At 38.9% G+C, this 19,404-nt stretch overlaps 2 protein-coding genes across 3 annotated transcripts in view; one reads left to right on the top strand and one right to left on the bottom strand.

Annotated features, from left to right (window-relative positions):
* Positions 1–19,404, top strand: part of LOC146456620 (ethanolamine-phosphate phospho-lyase-like) — a 126,937-nt gene continuing 107,533 nt past the window's right edge. The window contains exons 1-11 of one of the 2 annotated variants that reach the window (XM_085093081.1): positions 1–365; positions 1,809–1,927; positions 2,766–2,925; positions 6,995–7,069; positions 7,524–7,737; positions 8,728–8,810; positions 9,304–9,398; positions 10,158–10,282; positions 10,882–11,036; positions 11,669–11,758; positions 12,596–12,736. In XM_085093081.1, coding sequence (XP_084949207.1) covers positions 187–365; positions 1,809–1,927; positions 2,766–2,925; positions 6,995–7,069; positions 7,524–7,737; positions 8,728–8,810; positions 9,304–9,398; positions 10,158–10,282; positions 10,882–11,036; positions 11,669–11,758; positions 12,596–12,736 — 1,436 coding nt within the window. In that variant the 5' untranslated portion in view covers positions 1–186. Of the gene's footprint in view, positions 366–1,808; positions 1,928–2,765; positions 2,926–6,994; positions 7,070–7,523; positions 7,738–8,727; positions 8,811–9,303; positions 9,399–10,157; positions 10,283–10,881; positions 11,037–11,668; positions 11,759–12,595; positions 13,885–19,404 lie in introns of those variants that run through there. The other variant, XM_085093080.1, reaches the window with a different exon arrangement.
* Positions 16,776–19,016, bottom strand: LOC146456633 (carbohydrate sulfotransferase 6-like). The gene has a single exon (XM_085092917.1). The coding sequence runs from the start codon at positions 18,875–18,877 to the stop codon at positions 17,657–17,659; it is 1,221 nt and encodes a 406-aa protein (XP_084949043.1). The 5' UTR covers positions 18,878–19,016; the 3' UTR covers positions 16,776–17,656.

Genomic DNA, 19,404 nt, shown 5'->3' with positions numbered 1-19,404 from the left:
TGGTCACAAACACAATATCCACTAACCCCGCCAAAACTTGACAAACTGGTAAATGTTAATTAGTCTCGTGACACTCACCCACGTCAAAAAAAAATCGCGGCGAAAAAAGACGCGTAATCCGCAGTCTCTTGGCGCGTTGTAGTTAGTGAAGGCTAAAACTTGTAGTTTATTGGCAAGCTTCGTACAATGAGCGCTTCGAAGAGAGCAAGGCTTGAGGTGCCAGCGACCGATTTCAACGGAGGACTCGAAAATGGCTACCATGACGGTATAAAGAACGGAATGAAAGCAGTTGCCGAAGATGACCACAAAGCCGGTGGCGGCCTTTCGAAAACCGAAATCATGAGACTACGCTCCGAACACATAGGGTAAGTTAGAAATTCAAGAATGAAGCAGTTTCACATTCAGGATTTAAGCGTGATCGTATAAATATGCAATTGTATAAAGCTCAGACTTCACCATAATTTTTTTTTCACTGATTTAAGCTATAAAAAGCTAATCGTAGAAAGATCATATCAGCGCGCTCAATGGCGTCTTGTGAATGAATAGCATGGTCGATGCAAAACGACGCGAAGGTTTACGTGCTAGACGCTTTTTGAACTTTCAAGATATCTGGGTAAAGCTGTTTCTTCGTCATTGAGCGTTCCGCGCTGTTGTTATGCGTTTGCGCCATTGAGGAAATTTCTTCGCTGACTTAGCTTTCATGTGGTCAACCGGTTCGACGAACTATTCGGTAAGCTAACTCGGTGTTAATAGTTTATGTTGGCTTGAAATCGCTCGAAGAACACTCCTTCATATTCAACCTGCTGAGGGAAGCGAATTCACTGTAATTTGCTCAGAACAAATCGGGAAAAACGTTTTCTTTCGCGTACGATCGGGCTCTTGTAATAATCAACCTTCGCTGTCCGCTGTACACTTGAAAAAAATTGGCTATTAGTGGTAGTCACGATTATAAAGGCCGTGCGATCAGAGTCCAAGTAATTTACATGACGCGTGGTTGTCCTTTTCACGTGAACAGAGTGTGATGGTGGTCCGATGGTTGTAATGAAATCTAAAACTTCCGGTCAAATTACAAACATATTTGAAATGAAAGGTCTGATTATTTCAGTTCATGTCACTCTCCAGTGATAAATAAGCTTACTTTTGTGATTACCATTTTAAAATGGTGACAATGTAAGCTACAAAAGGTCCTCAGTCAGTTAAAAATTATGCTTTTTGTCCTTATGCCAATGACTTTCCGCATGTACCATGTGACCTCTTGTCCCATGTGATAGGAAGGATGAGAGGGCTTGGGAGCAAACCTTCAAAAGTACTTTATTATTCTACCTGATCAGAATTTTTCCAAAAGCAGTTTTTTCTTTTTAATTTTTTTTAATTGAACTGAACTGAACTGAACTGATGACTTTATTTCAAGAGGGTAGCACATGACAGTAAGGAAACTGATAACCTAGTGGCCCTCTATAGCACAAAGACCAGACCAGCATACCAGGAACTCCATGCTCTACTGTTTGCGATTAGTGTCTGGGTTCTTTAATGTCGCACAGGGTCATGAACACTGAAGTGTTGTGAGACGGGGCCTATGGTTTATCATCCTTATGTGAGAAGACTAGAAAAGTTAACCATTTGCAGATGTCATAATTTTACAAAGAGAGCACTTTCTCCTCAGTAATTTAAAGACCCTGAGTGTTGGTCCGGATTTGAACCCACGACCTCCTGCACGGTAGTCCAATGATATGCTCAACCAACTGAGCCAACCGGTTGGCGGTTGCTTGGCATCTCCTCATGCAACGACAATTTGTTTATCTTTGTAGAAAATCATGTGAGGTACATTTTAAAGAGGATCCAATCAAGATTGCCTACGCTAGGGGACAGTACATGTATGACGAGAAGGACAATAGATATCTGGATTGTGTCAATAATGTTACCCATGGTATGTTTAATTTGTAACCGCAATAAAATTGACCTTGATGTAATATTGTTTTTTTTTTTTTAACAGATTAGTTCAAGTCTTGCAGTAGCAACTATTGACAATGCAACATACTCATTTGGAATTGTTTTGCAGTTGTTTAACTGCAAACCTTAAAGGGAACCTCTACTCCAAAAACAAATGGACAGTATACTTGGAAATAGTGTCTTAATTTTTCTAAATTTTAGTTTAAGAAGTAGAAATAACATTCAAGTGTGCTTAAAATTAGATATGATTGTCACCTATTTTCGCTTTTAAAATTCCTGAGCAAGTCCATCTTGGATTTCATGATGTAATACAGTTTCTCTATTGTTTCACACAAAAGAACTTCTGCTTCCTAACAATAGCGGCAACACAATGAGATCATAAAATCCAAAATGGCAGCACCTGGGAAATGTAAAAGTGAAAATAGGCGACAATCGTATCTAATTTTAAGCACACTTGAATGTTATTTCTACTTCTTAAACTAAAATTTAGAATTTAGACAATATTTCCAACAATTTACCGTCCATTTGTTTTCGGAGTAGAGGTTCCCTTTAAGAAGTGTCACTTCATCAGTTTTAAGACTTTCAATTAACTAAATTATTTATTAAGAAATTTACCAAGAAAAGTCCTTTGTAGCATTACTTTATTATTATATTATTTTGCTTAGTGGCCATGAAATTTAAACTTGTGGAAAGAGAAGTTCAAGTATCTTGGGCTGTCATTTTGTGAAAAGGGGTTCCCTCAAATGTCTTATAAAAAATCTATCTAACAAAGTGAATCATTTGTAAAGTAATGTTGCCATTTAATTTCATCCTAGTTGGCCATTGTCATCCCCATGTTGTCAAGGTGTGTCACGAGCAGATGGCGACATTGAATACCAACAGCCGTTTCCTTTATGACATCATTGTTAAGTATGCGAAAAGACTGGTTTCAACCTTGCCTCCTCAGCTAAGCCGTTGTTACTTTGTCTGTAGTGGGTAAGTTTATACACATTCACTGTTATATGGTAATTTTAAGTACATGTAGGTTTATTCCATCTTTAAGGATAAATGAATGGTGTAGTTGCCCTGATTTTTACATTGTTTCAATGCACTAAGTTAATCACTTTTTCCCTGTGTATGGTGAACTATATATTACTGTTTTTTGCTGACTAGCAAGACATACATGTATATAAACAAGAGGCTGCCCAGCCTTGTCCCATTTAGTGATTTTCAAACTCTAAGTATCTGGTTATTGTTACTGTATATCCCGGGGGGGGGGGGGGTACTCCCTTATATGAGCTATATAGGTATATGCGGTGCGAAAGGGTATGGTTTTTCAGCTGCCTTGGTCATAAATAGGGTATTGATTTTAGCCATTTTGCCGTCATTTTGGTAATAAATAGGGTATCAGTTTTTGCACTCTAGTCTTGAATTCGTTTTTTATTTATTTATTTATTTATTTTTTTGAAGAAGCTACTTCTTTATCATGATCTTTACAGCAACTGTGTACGTGCTGCAATGGCTTGTCATGCGCTCCAGTCGCGTGCTGGACTCCAGGGGTTTTTGAATTTAAGTTGACCAGACACTATCAGGTCATAAATAGGGTAGGGAAAATCGCAGATTTTGGTCATAAATAGGGTAAGGTTTTGGGAAGCGGGCCGCACACCCCTTTCCATTTTTTTTCGGAGTACTCCCCCCCCCTCCCCTCCCAGGCTGTATATGCAGCAGGCCATAATGGAGCCTTTTGATTTGAGTAGAGAATTTTCAATACCACTTTGCATTCTTGTTACAGCAATCTTGTTTCTTGAATCTTGTTATCTGTGCTAAACAACAGGAATTCTGCTTTGAAATGGAAGTTTTACTTGTTCTTAATCTTGTACTTGACCTCTGATCTAGAGGCCTCTTATAGCTGTCACTGCTGAAGCTACTAATAATTGAAGGGCTGGGAGCATAACCGACCTATGTCGAATTTCAGCCGGTTTTTCGATGTAGCTCGGATTTGTCCAAACTTTTGCATGTGAACTGCAATTCGATTGAAAAGCATGGTCCAGTATTTTTTCACCCCGCTTTGTGTTTCGTATTAATGCCATTGAGAAATTTTACCATCTTCTAAAGATATATCAGTAACATTATAGACACTGGATGGCCAAAAGGAGAATGCACTGAGTATTAAATACTTGTATTCAATATACACTCATTGTCTTTGAAACACGGCACACGAAAGCGGTCTTTTTAGCGGGAGCAACGAAAAGAATGCTGTCACGCTTTTATTTGATTCTGTTACAAACTACTACGTACGTGACAGGAATGTCAGAAATGTAAACAGTTACATTCTCCAAGAGAAAATGTGTCCATTTCCTGGCGTAAAATCCAGCTTTGTCCCGTTTGTCGACATATCACTCTTGATAACGCAAAATACTAGCATTCTACACGATTAACAGGAAGACATGTAGCCATTTCAACGATTAACAACGATTAACGGCAGTTCTATTAAAAGGTACCGACTATCTATTCTTTTCATGAGCAGTCGGTGTTAACAGGGTAGTAGCTAAGAAATTTGTCTGCCGGTTAGCAGAGAAATTGAGCCGGCTAAAGAACGCGCGAAGTGCCTTCTGCCGTTGGCGTAGCCGACGGGGAGGGGTGGTTATGGGAGGGGGTCGCCCCCTCCCATTAGGGGGGTCTTGGGGGCCTCCCCAGGAAATTTTGAAAATTTTAATTCAATTTGGTGCACTCTGGTGAAATTTAGGGGCTCTTTTATGCAAAAAGAAACAACCATTAAAGAGAAGGTCAGCTGTGGTGCCGCAATTTGAAACGTGTGGTACCGAGATTCACCCTGCAATTATTCAAAATTTTCTCCCTCGCTTTGACGTTTCCATATTTCCTTCATGTGGTTTTCGTTGTTTGGCGTTCCTTGAACTCTCTACCAGGTCTGTTCACTGTGCCCCTAAGGAGAAGGACAAACGTTATGAGCAGACAGTGCTTTGTTTTACTTCAGTTCGTCAATCTATGCTGTTTTCTTAATTCTCTTTTTGGTGAGCTCTCTAGAAGAACAGTTCTTTATTTAAACACGGTCCATCAGGAGTTAGAATAAAAATTAGAAATAACCTAACTCTCCTAAACAAAATTTAAAACCTAACTACAACTAATCTAATCTAACTAAAACCCGTTTTTCATGAATGCCGTGTATACTCTAACATTAAAAATGAAAATACGTGTGTAAGATTTTCAACATTTACTTAACATTAAAGTAATGAGAACGAAAGCTACATCGCTTTCCATTCGTTCCGAAAAGATAAGTGCTTTTTAATTTAAGTTTGCACTAGAATATCAGAAAATCGATTCTTATAAACGCTTAGAACTGCAAACAAAAGAGCTGTCCACTCGGTCGTTCAGCTGTTCATCCAGTTTCGCGGGTTCGTTCACTCGGTTTCTCGTTCGTTCGTTTTCGCCGTCGAGCACTCGGCGGACCGTTTACGTTTCTGGTTTGTTCAGTTGTTCCTCCGTTTGCCCAGTCCTTCTTGCTATTCATGAGCATAAATATGTTATAAGCAATAAAATTTAACCAATTAAAAGCTGTATTAAAACATTACGAAGAAGTTCCTTCATGTTTTTTTTTTCTCTGTCATGCTACAGAGAAAGACTTCTTCTTTCTCCTATCTGACACAAATACCTGGTGACAAACTCGTTCCCAATCTTTTGCAATGCCTTGAATGCGGGGGCTACCAAGCTTCGTGTTGACAAGATGCCGGAGGCAGAAAACGGAAAGAGGACACGGTAAACAAGTTCTCAAAACAAGACTTTATTTCAATTACTTTATGGCATCGATACTCAAGGTAGTCAGGAGTTTATTCAACGTTTTCTCTTGAAATATATTATTCTAAATCGAACAATTGCTTGTGGGTAACTAAAGAACTGTTCCTTGCCCTTTTAACCGAGTGCTTGCCACCCAAAATTCAGCCGGCGATGACCTCTTTCCCAGCCGGCGAATTTCGCCGGCAGCCGGCGCTTAGCGACAACCCTGTGTTAACCGTTGAAAATCTATGTTAATCGTACTTTTATTGAAGCATTGCCTTGAAATTGTCAAGTTAATCGTTACATACCGAATTTCAAGCCTGGCAAACCACAACTAAGGCTTGCAAAACACCTTGCACATGGCGGGATTTGTCTCTGATGCTCCCGCGGGATTTGATAATCGAATTGAAAAATTCGCCACGGCACAGTCATCACTACCAAGGAGGGATTCTTTGGACAACATTTCCACCAGTTCCTGTCATCTACATTCGTCAATTTCATAACTTTTCAAAAGATCCATAGATGTTGTGCGTTTACAAACTTCACCAAACAAAAGCAAAACCAACTAGTCAGTACGATACGCAAGTTGTTTATCCCGACTGCCTTGATCTATTTTGGGCTTGTTACAACCCGCAAAAGCAAACCATGATATCATCTCAAACGTTACTTATAGAAACAACAACTGGTGCGACTAAACACGGCCCGTGGACAGTGGAAACTTTTAGGCTACCGATAATTTGGAAAACGAGTCTGACGTGGACAAAACCTGTCAAAAAATTTGCCTTCCAAGCGCATTCACTTGTAGACTAACAAACTACCAAATCCCCCTCCCCCTCCCCCTGACTCAATGTTGTCTTTTGGGTCACGAACAGTTTCCTGGCAAGCATCACTTCCCATATCAACATTGCACAAGGGGGAGGGGGGGAGGGAAAAGTAACTGTGGTAGAATTATGAAGGGAGAAACAGTAAGTGAGTGGTTTTTTGCCTGTCTGTGTTTGGTTGTCATTGCATAGGGGGAGGGGGTGGGAGGGAGAAGTAAGCAAGTGGCTTTTGTTCTGTTCGTGTTTGGTTTTCTCAAGGAGTTTTGTCCACCATTGTGAAACCGCAAAATGTTTTGAAAACCAGGGAGAGCCAAAATTGGGACAAATCCAAGCGAAATCGAAATGCGGGCTAAAATTCGACATAAGCCGGTTATGCTCTCAGACCTTCCATTATAGTAATAATAATTATTAATGACCGCCTTGACCGTGTTTTGCCGATTGTTATGTTGTAGATCAGAGGCAAATGATCTCGCTCTGAGAATAGCAAGACAACATGCTGATTCAGATGATGTCATCACTGTGGACAGGTACAGAACATGATAATTATTTATTTTCAGAAATTGATCTGGAAGAATTACTGATGGAGGAAGAATTCATGAAGTAACCTTTATACCCAAGCAAAGTACATACACACAGGCATTTTTATAAACAGTGATGTATATCCAGAAGTATCCATACCCACATGTATTCCTCTGAAAATTCCAATTAAGCTTCAAACTTTCTTTTAAAGTTTCTTTACTGTAAGCCCCCCTCCCCCCTCATCTCCACTCCTCCCCTGGAATTTCCAAGAATTTGTAGTTAAAGAAAATTTCCATACCTTCCCCAAGCAAGTGATTTTGTCAAAGACACCCCCCCCCCCCCCCCCCCACCACCCACCACCAAAATTTCCAATCCCTTTTGTGGAATTGTGGATTGGGGGAGGGGGGATGCAGGGGCAATGGATAATTTATATTGTGATCACCATGTTTTTAATGTTAATAGAGCCTACCATGGGCACACTGCAGCACTTATTGACATCAGTCCTTACAAGTTCAGGAAACTGGGAGCCAAAGGAAAGAAAGATCACATTCATGTTGCTCCCACTGCTGATCCATATCGGGGAATACATCAAGGTACAGCCACCCCTGAACTGGGAGAAAAATATGCTTTGGAAGTAAAGAAACTTATTGATCAAGCACAGAAAGATGGAAAGAAGGTGTGTGCACTTAATTAAGTGAACATTAGTCATAGCTCATAAGAAAACCCAGATGCCCAACTTTCTGCCAAAACATCAAACTATTACTACATGTATTATTTACTTGGACAAAAACTAGTAATAAGTTAAAATATTAATTCTCCCTTCCACCACTGTCCTTTCTCTTGATTTTTGGATAACTTCTTTAGTAGCAGTAAGGACTTATAGAAATGTTTTTCTGTTATAATTTGTTATCTTTTGAATACATTCCCTCTGAAAAAACTCTATTTAGATTAACAAATGTACTGCTGTACTCTGTCACTGTAATTTTATTTTGCCCAGGCATTGAATTCAGATAATACGCAGCTCTTTATGACCTCTAATTTTGTTGGACCTGTATATCACGCACCTCTGTTGTTTCAGGGCTAGGGTCCAATTTTTCTGGGTTTTGTTCATGATCACTTTGCTGTTGTTTCTTCATCCAATCCTGTGGGCCATTCATGGTGTGGCCATTCATGGTGGGGCCCATTTAGTCGTCTGAGTGTTAAATTTGGTAAAAAAGATGAAGACTGATTAGTTTGTAAATAAATTTATTAATTAGGAAGTTCTTTGTTAACAGTGTGTTTGTTGTTTTTTCTTCAACGATATAAATGCATTTCTGTGTTCATGGCAAATAGGCGTTCTCTTTTATTGGGTTCGACATAGAAACAACGCACTCCTAATACAGATTGGAGTGGAGATTGTATGGGACAGTCGATTGATCAACAAATGGATCTTGTGACACGTATGTGGCACGTGGATGACATCATCGCCAACTTGGCAATGAGCCTGGGATCGATATCATTGAACACACTCCCTAATCTTTGATCATTATAATTTACTAGTTTGTAACATTTATTACGCACTAGTGTTTTGGGTATAGGTATAACTGTTAACATTTGTGAACTATTCTATGATTATGTTAACTCTATTATATCAATTATAACTATATTATATTAATTATATTTCCAGATTGCAGCTTTCATCAGTGAGTCAATGCAGGGCTGTGGCGGGCAGATTGTTTACCCTCCAAACTACTTGAGAGAAGTCTACAAGTAAGCATATGAAATCCCTAACTGGTTCACATGTCTCCATCAATAGCAATTTGCATTTAGCCGCATTTAAATATAAGATTTTAAATGAAAAAAACCATCTCATGTTTAGATTTGCCATATTGATTGATCACTGTAGCAAAGATGTCAAGTTCTGATTCAAACACAAGGAAATGCAGTAGACAATTTACTGTCTTGAACACTTGAGGGGAATGCAAAGCTTTGTTTGAGAAGTGATTTAAAAGAAAATGAAATGTAACCTGTATCAGTTTCCAAGGGAAATAAGTTTCTTTTTGAGATAAGAAGAGGCTTGAAACAGGTGATGTTTATTAGATATCAGCATCATGAAGTGATACAGTTGTTGTGATTTTTGCAAGAAATGTATGGTCCTGCTGAGTGATGTGGTTCGTTCTATTTTTGTTTGTTTGGACATACAGGCTTGAGCTTGTTACATACGTTTATTCGAGTATTAATATGTTTTCCTCTTGTTTTCAAGGTATGTCCGAGAGGCTGGTGGAGTATGTATTGCAGATGAAGTGCAGGTTGGGTTTGGCCGAGCTGGAAAGCACTTCTGGGCATTTGAATCTCAAGGTAAGTGGACAGAAGAAGAAATGTTTGTAGGCAAGAAATTTTAGACAAGGGTGTGTTGATGGCTTGAAAGGGTTTTTGTTAAGGTTTAATTAAGTGCTGGCTTGTTGAGGGGAGGGGCTAGGAGGGAGGATAAAAAAAGAAAATGAAATATTATTGGGTATAACTTAAGGTGTTGCAGTGAGCTGTAGTTTTGGAGTAGTTTTTTGGTTGTTCAATTGTGATCTTCCTCAGTCAGCCCTTTGTGGTACCAGCATGTTTCTGGGAACAGCTTGTTAAACTTGTTGCCTCTCCTTGGGGGTGAGGTGGAGGTTGTCTTGAGTACAATTCTACATTAATGCCCTCAGGCTTACAAGTGACTTTAGGTCTGTTTGTCAGTGGCCAATGACAGTGTCATACATAATTATAATTAACTTTTAATATATCTTGCTATACTTCATCCAGCCATTTTTAGCAAACCAGCTTCCTTTGCAAAAACCTGGTGTTATGTTGAATAATGCATCAATGTGAGAACCAGAGTTGAAAGGTTAAGGCATTGGACTACAAGCATTGTATACATATAAAATAGGTTCCAGCACATTGCCGAGGAAACCTGGCAATTAAATGCTTGTGGTACTGGTGGTGGGCTGGTGGTCTTGCTTCACAGAACCAGAGTCACAGATTGCCAGCAATGTTACTGGCCCACAGTTGTGTTGATATAAAGTGTCCCTTGTGTTAAACTTGCATGTAAATATGCCAGATCATAACTGTGCATCTCTGTAGGTGTTGTTCCGGACATTGTTACGCTGGGTAAGCCCATTGGAAATGGGCACCCATTGGCAGTTGTTGTAACGACGCCTGAGCTGGCGGAATCTTTTGCTGCCACTGGCATGACATATTTCAATACAGTAGGTTTACTATCACTTGATTGGTGAATGTTGTGAGGCAAAGTTAAGTTGCCGAGGTCAGCAAGAATGTTCTTATGAAACTAAGAAGGTGTTAGAGGTGGTGCATTATGTACTCGTTAGTTGTTGTAGTGTATTTCAATCAGTGTTGTGTTTGAATTGTAATGTGTGTACAGAAACTCGTTTAAAAAGGAGCAGAGGCTTTGGTCATAATTTTGTTGTAATGTCTACATGGTGCTGCTATTTATCAAGAGGTATATAGAAGATTTTCTGTATTTCGTTCATTTACAGTACATACATGTATGCATGCAATGAGTTAGTTTATAAAAATGTCTGAAATTCTGAAGTCTTTCAATGAAGTAACTTTGTAATTTTTTAATAGTTAAAAAAAATATATTGAATTATTGTGGATGTTGCAAAAGGTACATGTATTTTTATTAATACTGTCAGCATAAAAATATTGTGATGAACTTGTAGTATGAAGATTTGACCAACCATTGCCTTGAAAATGAAAATTTATTCAGATTAACATTTTTCGTCTAATTTTGATTTATAACTTGTTTCATTCCTTCAATAAAACAGTTGTTGTAATTTTGTTTCAGTATGGAGGCAACCCTGTAGCATGTGCAGTGGGAAATGCGGTGCTTGATATTATTGAAAATGAAAATCTGCAAGAACATGCTCTTGAACTGGGCAACTATATGTTGGGAAAGCTTCGTGAGCTTCAGTCCAAGCACAGACTTATAGGGCAAGTCAGGTGAGTCAGTAATTAAATGCAGTTTGTAACAAAAGCATTCAGCATTGTTGGTTGGAGTACGTATTCCTGCAAGGCATTGGCATAGTTTTTCTTCTCATCTGATCTCTATATCCCCTCTTTCATTTTCCACAATTAATTCATTGTGACAGGTCCATGTTTGCTGTCACTGCTCATGTTAAACATTTAGCCCAGTCAGTACCTCTTACTAAACAAGTTCGAGGTCTGTACTGTAAGTTATGGACCAAGTTTTTTCCCCTTGATTCATGTGCCTTAAAGTCACAGAAAGATTATTAGTGTGACTTTGTTTTGCTGACATTATGTTGCATTACTTGACGTCACACCAGACATTGTCTGGGATGATGTTTCGATTGAACGAGACTAGGAGACTGACACGAGAAATTCAAAAAAGTAAATGTAATTGGTATTACTAGAAGCGATGCGTCACATATTATTACATGACAGCCATATAAAAAGTGCCGGACCAGATTATTCAAAGTATTTCATACATGCACAAATGCCCTGTTGTGTTCTACATCTCCTGTCTTAATGCAAATTTATGTGATTGTGCAGTCTAAAACCATTACTAATAAACTGTCTTGTTAACCTGGATTTGATGTTTGTTTTCCCCCTAGGGGTATGGGACTATTTATTGGAATAGAGCTTGTAAAAGATCGAACAACCAAGGAACCTGCTACTGAAGAGGCAAAAAGAATTGTTTACAAGTGAGTAGCATGTCCCTCTCTTTGAGCGAGTGACCGTGAAGGTTCTTTAAAGCCATTTTGAATGAATGAACAAATTAATTTTGTAGAAACATGTTAACTAAATATTTGTGGTTGAATTTTCATTGAAATTATTATGTTAGCCTGGCTCACACTAGTGATGTAACAACGTAAAGAAAAAAATCATTATTTTCATTATGTTATAAATTATTGTGTCATTGTGTCATGTTTGTTTACATTCTTTCTTGGTGAATTAAGTTGACTTAAATTGATTTTTCAAGCGTTAGTTACCTTGCCGTTACGTTATTATGTACGTCTTATATTGCCATGTGGTGTAAACCATGCAACACAGTAATGTGGTTTTCAAAATTGTAAATGTGCCAGTTAACCTGCATATATGCTACAATCAAGGGCACAACTAGTTAAGGCAAATGTAAGATTTTCTCATGATTTTGAATGACTTGGATTGGCAAATACATGTATTCATGAAGTTTGACTTTGAGACGTGGGAGTTTACTAAAAGTGCAAGTATGTCATGAACAGTTTTGTGCAAGTTGTTGCTTTCTTTGTTATTTGTCTGTCTGGAATTGACTGACCAACTGATTCTGAGCAATTTTTGTTTGTTTGTTCATTCATCCATTCATTGACTGACTGTGACAAATTTATTAATTGAGTGATTGATTAGTATTTGTCTTTTTGTTCGTTTATTAATGGTGTTTATTTTGTTCATTAAGTGTTTCATGGATTGATTTATTGATTGATGTGAACGTTGACACACTTCATATGCTGCTTCAAAGACTAACACTATATCAGTTAATTTTACTAAATTTACACTTGCAGGGCAAAAGAGAAGTTTGTGTTGATAAGTGCTGATGGACCAGATGACAATGTAATAAAGATTAAACCCCCAATGTGTTTTGCCAAGGAAGATGCCGACTTACTGTTATCAGTGTTGGACAAAAGTCTTGAAGAAGTTGAAGAGTGCTTGTGAAGAGAAATTAAGGCTAAATAAGCATGTTTTTTTTTAGTGATGAGTGGCTCGTTTATTGAGTGGCTTAAATGAATCTTATCACGTCACCTCTTACGTATTTCTATCAGTATATTACATCAAATACCTTTTGCAATGAAAATTCTGTTGCTTATAAAATTATGGAACAAAGATGTTTTCAAGAGAAAGTGGAGCATCCCATGGGGACTATTCACTATATATATCTATGAGTATATTACATCAATAATTTATTATGGGGAATAATACTTTTTGCAATGAAAATTCTGTTGCTTATAATGGAGCAAAGATATTTTCAAGGCAAAGTACAGCATCCCATGGGGATTTTTGGAGTACTTAAGAGTGCATTCACTATTTCGCATTAAAAAAAACCAACAACACAAAACAAAACAAAACAAAAAAGAAAAAAAGTCATGGAAATACTTCAAGTGTCCTTCCTAAGATTTACCAAAAGCCGTACTTGTTCCTTAATTTTTAATCAATTCAATGCAGGTTGGTCATTTTTCCTATTAATTTTAGGCTTATGATGGTTTTCGCATCCTCATCTGCTTGGTAATCACAATATGTGGTAACATTTTACTATAGTATGTCGTGTTATGATCTTAGCGTATTTAATCATTTTAATCTTGTAAATCATTAATATAAGCAAATTTTCTTATGTGCAATATTTTGACTGTCTGTAAAAAAAATTGATTAATTAATTGCTAATGGAATCGTTAAACCTTTTAAAATTTTGTTGTACATAGGCTAAAAAGAGGTATTTTAGTTTTTTAGTATACATATGGCAATTCTAATTAATGATTCAAGAGATAACTTATTGCGGTGACTGCTTTTCAAGAGCTTTTTAAATCTAGAAAATGAATGGAGTTAACTCTGTCTGGGTGTCTGGGCGTTTTCATTTCGGGTTGCATTTGTAATAGATGTCTGTTCTGGTTCACAAAATATCGTAGCACAACACGTTTTTTGGTTATTAAGAACTTCGCGGTTATTTTCAAAGTATACTCGTACCCAGACTTCCGCGTACAGAATTGACTTTCCACTCAATTATTCCTTGTCGTGTTTACGGTGCTGGCATCCACAAAAAAAAAATACTATTTCCTTAATAAAACTTTTGCTATAGCTATTTATCGAACGTGTATTTGTTATTATGAAGTAGCACGGGTAGTTTTGTCAACTCCGCGTCTCAAATTTCTATTTGTGTGGTAAGAGGTCGTGATGTGTTTGTTGTTGTTGTGCGGCTCGAGCACTGTCACACAGTCCTATATTGAATAAAACTGTAGCAGTCTCTTTCTAAAAACTCGAGCTGGCGTCCTATCATGTGGGCGAGGGAACTGGAGCGAACATATTTGCTGCCATCATTTCGTACCCTACTGGTAGGCCATTGTCGTTGGACGAAAATGTACCCCCTATAACAGATGTTGTTGATAATAACATCTGTCTGCCGCGAAAAGAGCTGAAAAGCGTTTGACATTACCAAGCGACCGAAAGGAATTTGGTGGCGAGAAGGCTGGTACGAGTAAGGGATTGTGGGAGTTAGGTAGCTTGGATGATCATCGCGGGGGCGAATAAGTACCTTTTTCAGTATTTTCTCGGGGTGGCGCAACTGTTGTTAAACAAGGGTTCCTGTAGTAGTTGAGACACAGTTAACATCGATATGAGGACCATGTTTATTAATATTCTGGAATAGTTCACTGGGATTTGGCTGACACTTCATGGTGTCAGAAAATAATGAACTTCCATATTTAACAATAGCATCTGATGTACCGGTCTTCCAGTAGACACAAGGTTTCAACACAGAAAAACAAATAGTATAAAGAGCTACTGTAGAGCTTTTTGTTATGGTGACACTACATGTAGTAATGTTTTCAATGCTAGGTTGCCTGCGAACAGCAGACGTATTTCCGGTCGTCGATCGTCTGCTGTTCGCAGGCTAACGTTTTTCCGGCCGGAAATACGTCTGCTGTTCGCAGGCTAAATCCTTGCGAGCACTTGAAAATTTTTACTCTTGTCAGTTTCAGCTGTCACGTGGATTTCGTTGTCAATCAAATTTGAAGAAAAAGGAAATCCGGCGAAACCTTACCGTGGCCTGCCACAGGCATCCCACGGAATAATGTTCACCTCAAAGAGTATTTCCTATGTAACTGACTGCCGACAAATATACTTAGGCCCGGTTCACACGTCGAACTTTAAATGAGCCGAACCTAATACCTATTAAGGTCGACCCAAATAATTAAGTTCGGCAGTTGATTCAGACGTCGAACCTAACTGAAGTCGAACTTAATTAAAGCTCAAGGGAGAAAGTAGATTTTCGTGGTCAGCGGCTGTTGTTTTTTCTCAACAAGATTCAAAATGGCGGGAAAGATGAGTTCTGACAGGGAAGAGCTTGTTGGGTAAAAAGGAATTGGGGGTGGTCAATATAATGAAGACAGGCCAAACACGGCTCCTATTGGTCGAGATAGGAAGAATATGACCTTCAATACTAATTTGCTCTTACGAGTACGTCTTTCAAAGATCTCCCTTTTCTGTACGAAAGTAGGGTAGGGTCTTTGTAGATCTCTCTTAGCAGAGGCTGATTTTCTATCAAGTTCCATTTACTCATCTGAATGGTTTTAGGTTAGGTACAGAAGGGCGATATTCCGTAACAAACGGCAAAATGTTTTTGCGCTTTTTTTGTTTGTTTTGTAGTGCCGATATTCTTTTGCTGAAATTGACTTCTGAGAGAGTTTTATCTATAAGGTTACCGAGGTAACCTCTGTAGCGTATCTCTGTTTGAATAGAGTAATGTTTTCTTCAAATGTTGTTTTTGACGATTTTGTTCTGAGAAGTCTTGACGCTTTGCCTTTAATATAGCCTGTATTGAAAAGTTTCTGTCGGTTTAAAGTGCGTGTGCACCTCAAGAATAGATTCTTTTTTTTAAATCTTTCGCATCTCAGACAAGTATATTTAGTTGTTTCGAAACAAGAAGAACAAGCACATTCCTCTTTTCCCGCCATCTTGTTCAGAATGAAGTCCTTTGCCCATGCCAAGTCGATGGAACGCGCAGACCTCTGGGATAGATACAATTTATGTATGTATGCATTTGGTTCGGCACATGTAAAGTTCGACGTATGAATCGAAGTCGAACTTTTGCCGTTCTATTCGACTAGCGCAGTCGAATAGAACGGCGGGTCGACCCAAATACATATCTGTCGATCCTAACTGATTCATACGTCGATCTTTACATGCGCCGAACCAAATGATTAGGTTCGACTCATGTAAAGTTCGACGTATGAACCGGGCCTTATTTATCGGCGCAATAGGCCATTTCCGAGTTGCTGTGAACCTCATTATGAAAGCGAGGCTAAGTGCAAAAGCTTTTCATATGGAAACTAGTTTTGTTTGCATTTAAATGAAAACTCATTTTTACATTAAAAACTTTGCACATAGCCTTGCTTTTACAGTGAGCTTCACAGCAATTCGGAAATATAATTGCCTATTTCAATCCGTCTACCTAAATGATCCCATAATCACTCGTACCAGTTTCCCCGTGGTTTCTGGCCGGAGTGGGGAATTTCATTCATTCTGAACACATTTCGCTTGTGACATGATCACCTTCATAACTATAAAGTTCCCGTGTGAGCATGGGCTGTTAATGAAATAAAGGAGACCAAAAATAATGGTTCGGTTTTGTTTAAAAGTACGCTGATTGTTTTCTTTAGTTATAAATGTCTTTTGCTAAGGGTGGAAATGAAGGGCAGCTCAAAAATATCTGGTTATTCTTTTTCTTAACTTCTGCCAGCTTGTATCCGTATCATGAATAGTTTGTTTGAAAACCGTTTTATATCTTCTTCTTGCCCCTTAAAGATGATGGCAAACGGATTGAAGGCGAGTTTGACTGAGGAACGCTTGTTATAACACTATCTGCATAGACAACCAGTTTAAAAAAAGTTCTTTCAGTGAAATGTTGACTGAGACTTGGTCAAATGGTTTTCCTACTGGTACTCTCGCTCAGTATGTACTGAGGGTTGTGTCTGATTAAATCAATCAAATCTCTTTATTTAATCATAAGACTGGATCATTGGATAATGCAATTCCAGGAATTTGATTGGCTTAGCTGCCATTGTATATGAGCAATTAGTATATACCACACAAGTTAATAGTGCCTTTCGCGCGCGCTGATTGGCTAGCTCGGAGGTAATTAACCAAGTACTATTCACCTCCGAGCAGCCGAAGAGAAACAAGATGGCTTCGCGGAAGAGGAAATTATTTTGATAAACGAGGCGGCTGTTAAAAAAAAAATACATAAATGGCAACAAAGTTTGGTTTGACGGCATTAAATGGTAACTTTTTCTAATCTTTTCAACCTCAAGGCGAAAAATGAAAAGAGAATCCCTTGTTACGTAAACTGCCGAGCACTAAAATTACGTACAATGAAAACAAGGAAACATCTAATATTTTTCAGCATGGTTTCAACAACAAGACGAATTTCACAGAAAAATTGAAGAAATTACACCGTAGGAACAAAACAAGTGTCTCCAAAAGTTTTATTTGTCTCGGCAAGAAAGCGAGACGGAACTTTCTACTGAATAAGAAATCGCTTCCGCGTGGCGCGCAAGATCTTATAATTTCATACTATTTGTCGGTCACTAGTTATTCAGCTTGTGTGGTATATACTAAAACAATTATTCATCTCAGTGTCGGTAAATATCCATCACTATTCACTTCCACTTCGGTGAATAATTGTTAATTAGCAACAATATTTAATTATAACAAATTTTGATAAAATGTACGTTCTTAGGTTTTCCATTTAGCAAACTGTGGTAGTGCACTGAACAACACAATTTGCAGAAAGAGAAATCTTAAACTGAGCCAAATAGCCTTGAATATACAGAGTGAAGCAAAGTCTCATCATCCGCTTAGCGTAGAAACCATGTTTTTGCTTCATATTCATCGTAAAATAGAGGAGTCGTTACATTAGCTAACAGTTCATATGATCGATCGACGGGCCTATAACCCAGCAACCGCATAACTCTTCCACAGTAATACTCAATAATACCAATATCATATGGATGCACCTTCCATCTCCAGCGATTCACGGCGACTTGGGCATTATCTTTGGTGCAAGTCGCCTGTTCTCCGTCGATCTTAGTACAATCTCTGACATTTAGCCGCGTGGTTTCGTTCAACCATGCACGTACGCTCTCCAGCACAGTTAATCCAGCGAACTGGTACAGGCCTACAAGCTCTTCCAAAGGGTCTAGAGCCAGGTCTTCGAATCGTAGAAGTCTGATTCTTTTGCGTACCGAATTCGGCAGTTTTCTAATCAACTCCAAATTATCTTCCGTTTGTTTGCACTGCCTGTAGCTATAGAGTCTTGTGCCCTGAAGTGAATTTGGCGGCCCTCCGTTCTCCCTGAAAAAACCGACGCTGCGCGAAGAAGGGATCACTGCCCGAGGGTCTCTGACCAGAAAAACCACTTTGCAGTCGACGTCCGTTGAATTGCATGTCGACAGAAGAATTCTGATATTGTATTCTGGAATGCGATCCATAAGCACTTTAATTGCAGTCAAATCGTAGTTGTCCTTGCAAGCATTCCCCAAAGATTCACTTGTCATGGGGTGACAGAGCTTTGGGTCCCATCTCGGGTCCGTCATGTTATACGGGCATAAAGGAGGCGATGCAATAGCTCGGCTCACTCTAGGATGATTCGACTTACGGTAATAATTCTCGATGTCATCTAAGAAGTGTTGCTGGTCGAATATGCAGCGAAAAAGGCCTGTCAATAACTTTTCGACCAGCCCGCCGTAACTGGAAAACTTGCTGGACTTTTCTGTAAGTCGTTTGACAGTTTGTAACGGCTCATACATATAAAAAACAGATGGATGGTGATTAAATATATCACCTACGAGCGAAGATCCCGAGCGACCATGTGAGACGACGATAACATTCCTCCTCCTCATCGGTTTTGAATGGAAGGCGTTTTCAGTTTCTGCTTTAAGTTGTTGTTGTGGTCGAGACGAGCCGATGACGACGAGAAAGTACATCTGAAAGTAAACACATAAACCAATTGTCGCGATCAGAAGTACGCGGCTTAGCGATTTTAAAAGACTCTTTAGTCCGGTTCGCCTTATCGCCATGTTTGACTCCTAAACGGTTATCAAGCCTCATTTACGTTTGCCTATTAAATTCGGTTTCCAAAGAAACACTGTTGTGTCTTCATGAGTGTGACGTTGTGTGACTTCCGGTCGTAGGATAGCTCACGGCGTGTGACCTAGATTAACTACTCGGCTTTGTGAAGTAAAGCACATTTTTCGGATTGATATTCTCGCAAGTATCTTTACATGGTGTCAGAATAGAGGATTGATTTGCCGTGTCGCTTCGTTGTTATTCTCCCTTGAGAAACCACCAAAAAGTCGACGGCAAATCACCACTGAAATAAGCCAAATTCGGACGAAACAGGCGGATCCACGACACTTCTCAGCCCCGACAACTTATACAAGTCAACATTCCGCTTCCACCGAAGTTGGAACTAAAGGGAAACTTGGCCACAAACTGGAAAAAATTCAAAAGGATGTGGACAAATTATGAGATCGCCTCCAGACTTCGCAACGAAAACAACGAGCTCCGAACAGCAACGCTCCTAACTTGCATCGGTCCAGACGCA

The sequence above is a fragment of the Pavona decussata genome, unplaced genomic scaffold (genome assembly GCF_977016875.1).
Source record: "Pavona decussata unplaced genomic scaffold, jaPavDecu1.1 SCAFFOLD_254, whole genome shotgun sequence".
NCBI classification, from domain to species: domain Eukaryota; kingdom Metazoa; phylum Cnidaria; class Anthozoa; order Scleractinia; family Agariciidae; genus Pavona; species Pavona decussata.
The sequence above is the reverse complement of the archived record's forward strand: the minus strand, read 5'-3'. Positions and strand labels throughout refer to the sequence as shown.

What these genes read in the sequence shown, in the direction of transcription:
- LOC146456633 (XM_085092917.1), bottom strand. Translation starts at nt 18,877, where the DNA reads ATGGCGATAAGGCGAACCGGACTAAAGAGTCTTTTAAAATCGCTAAGC.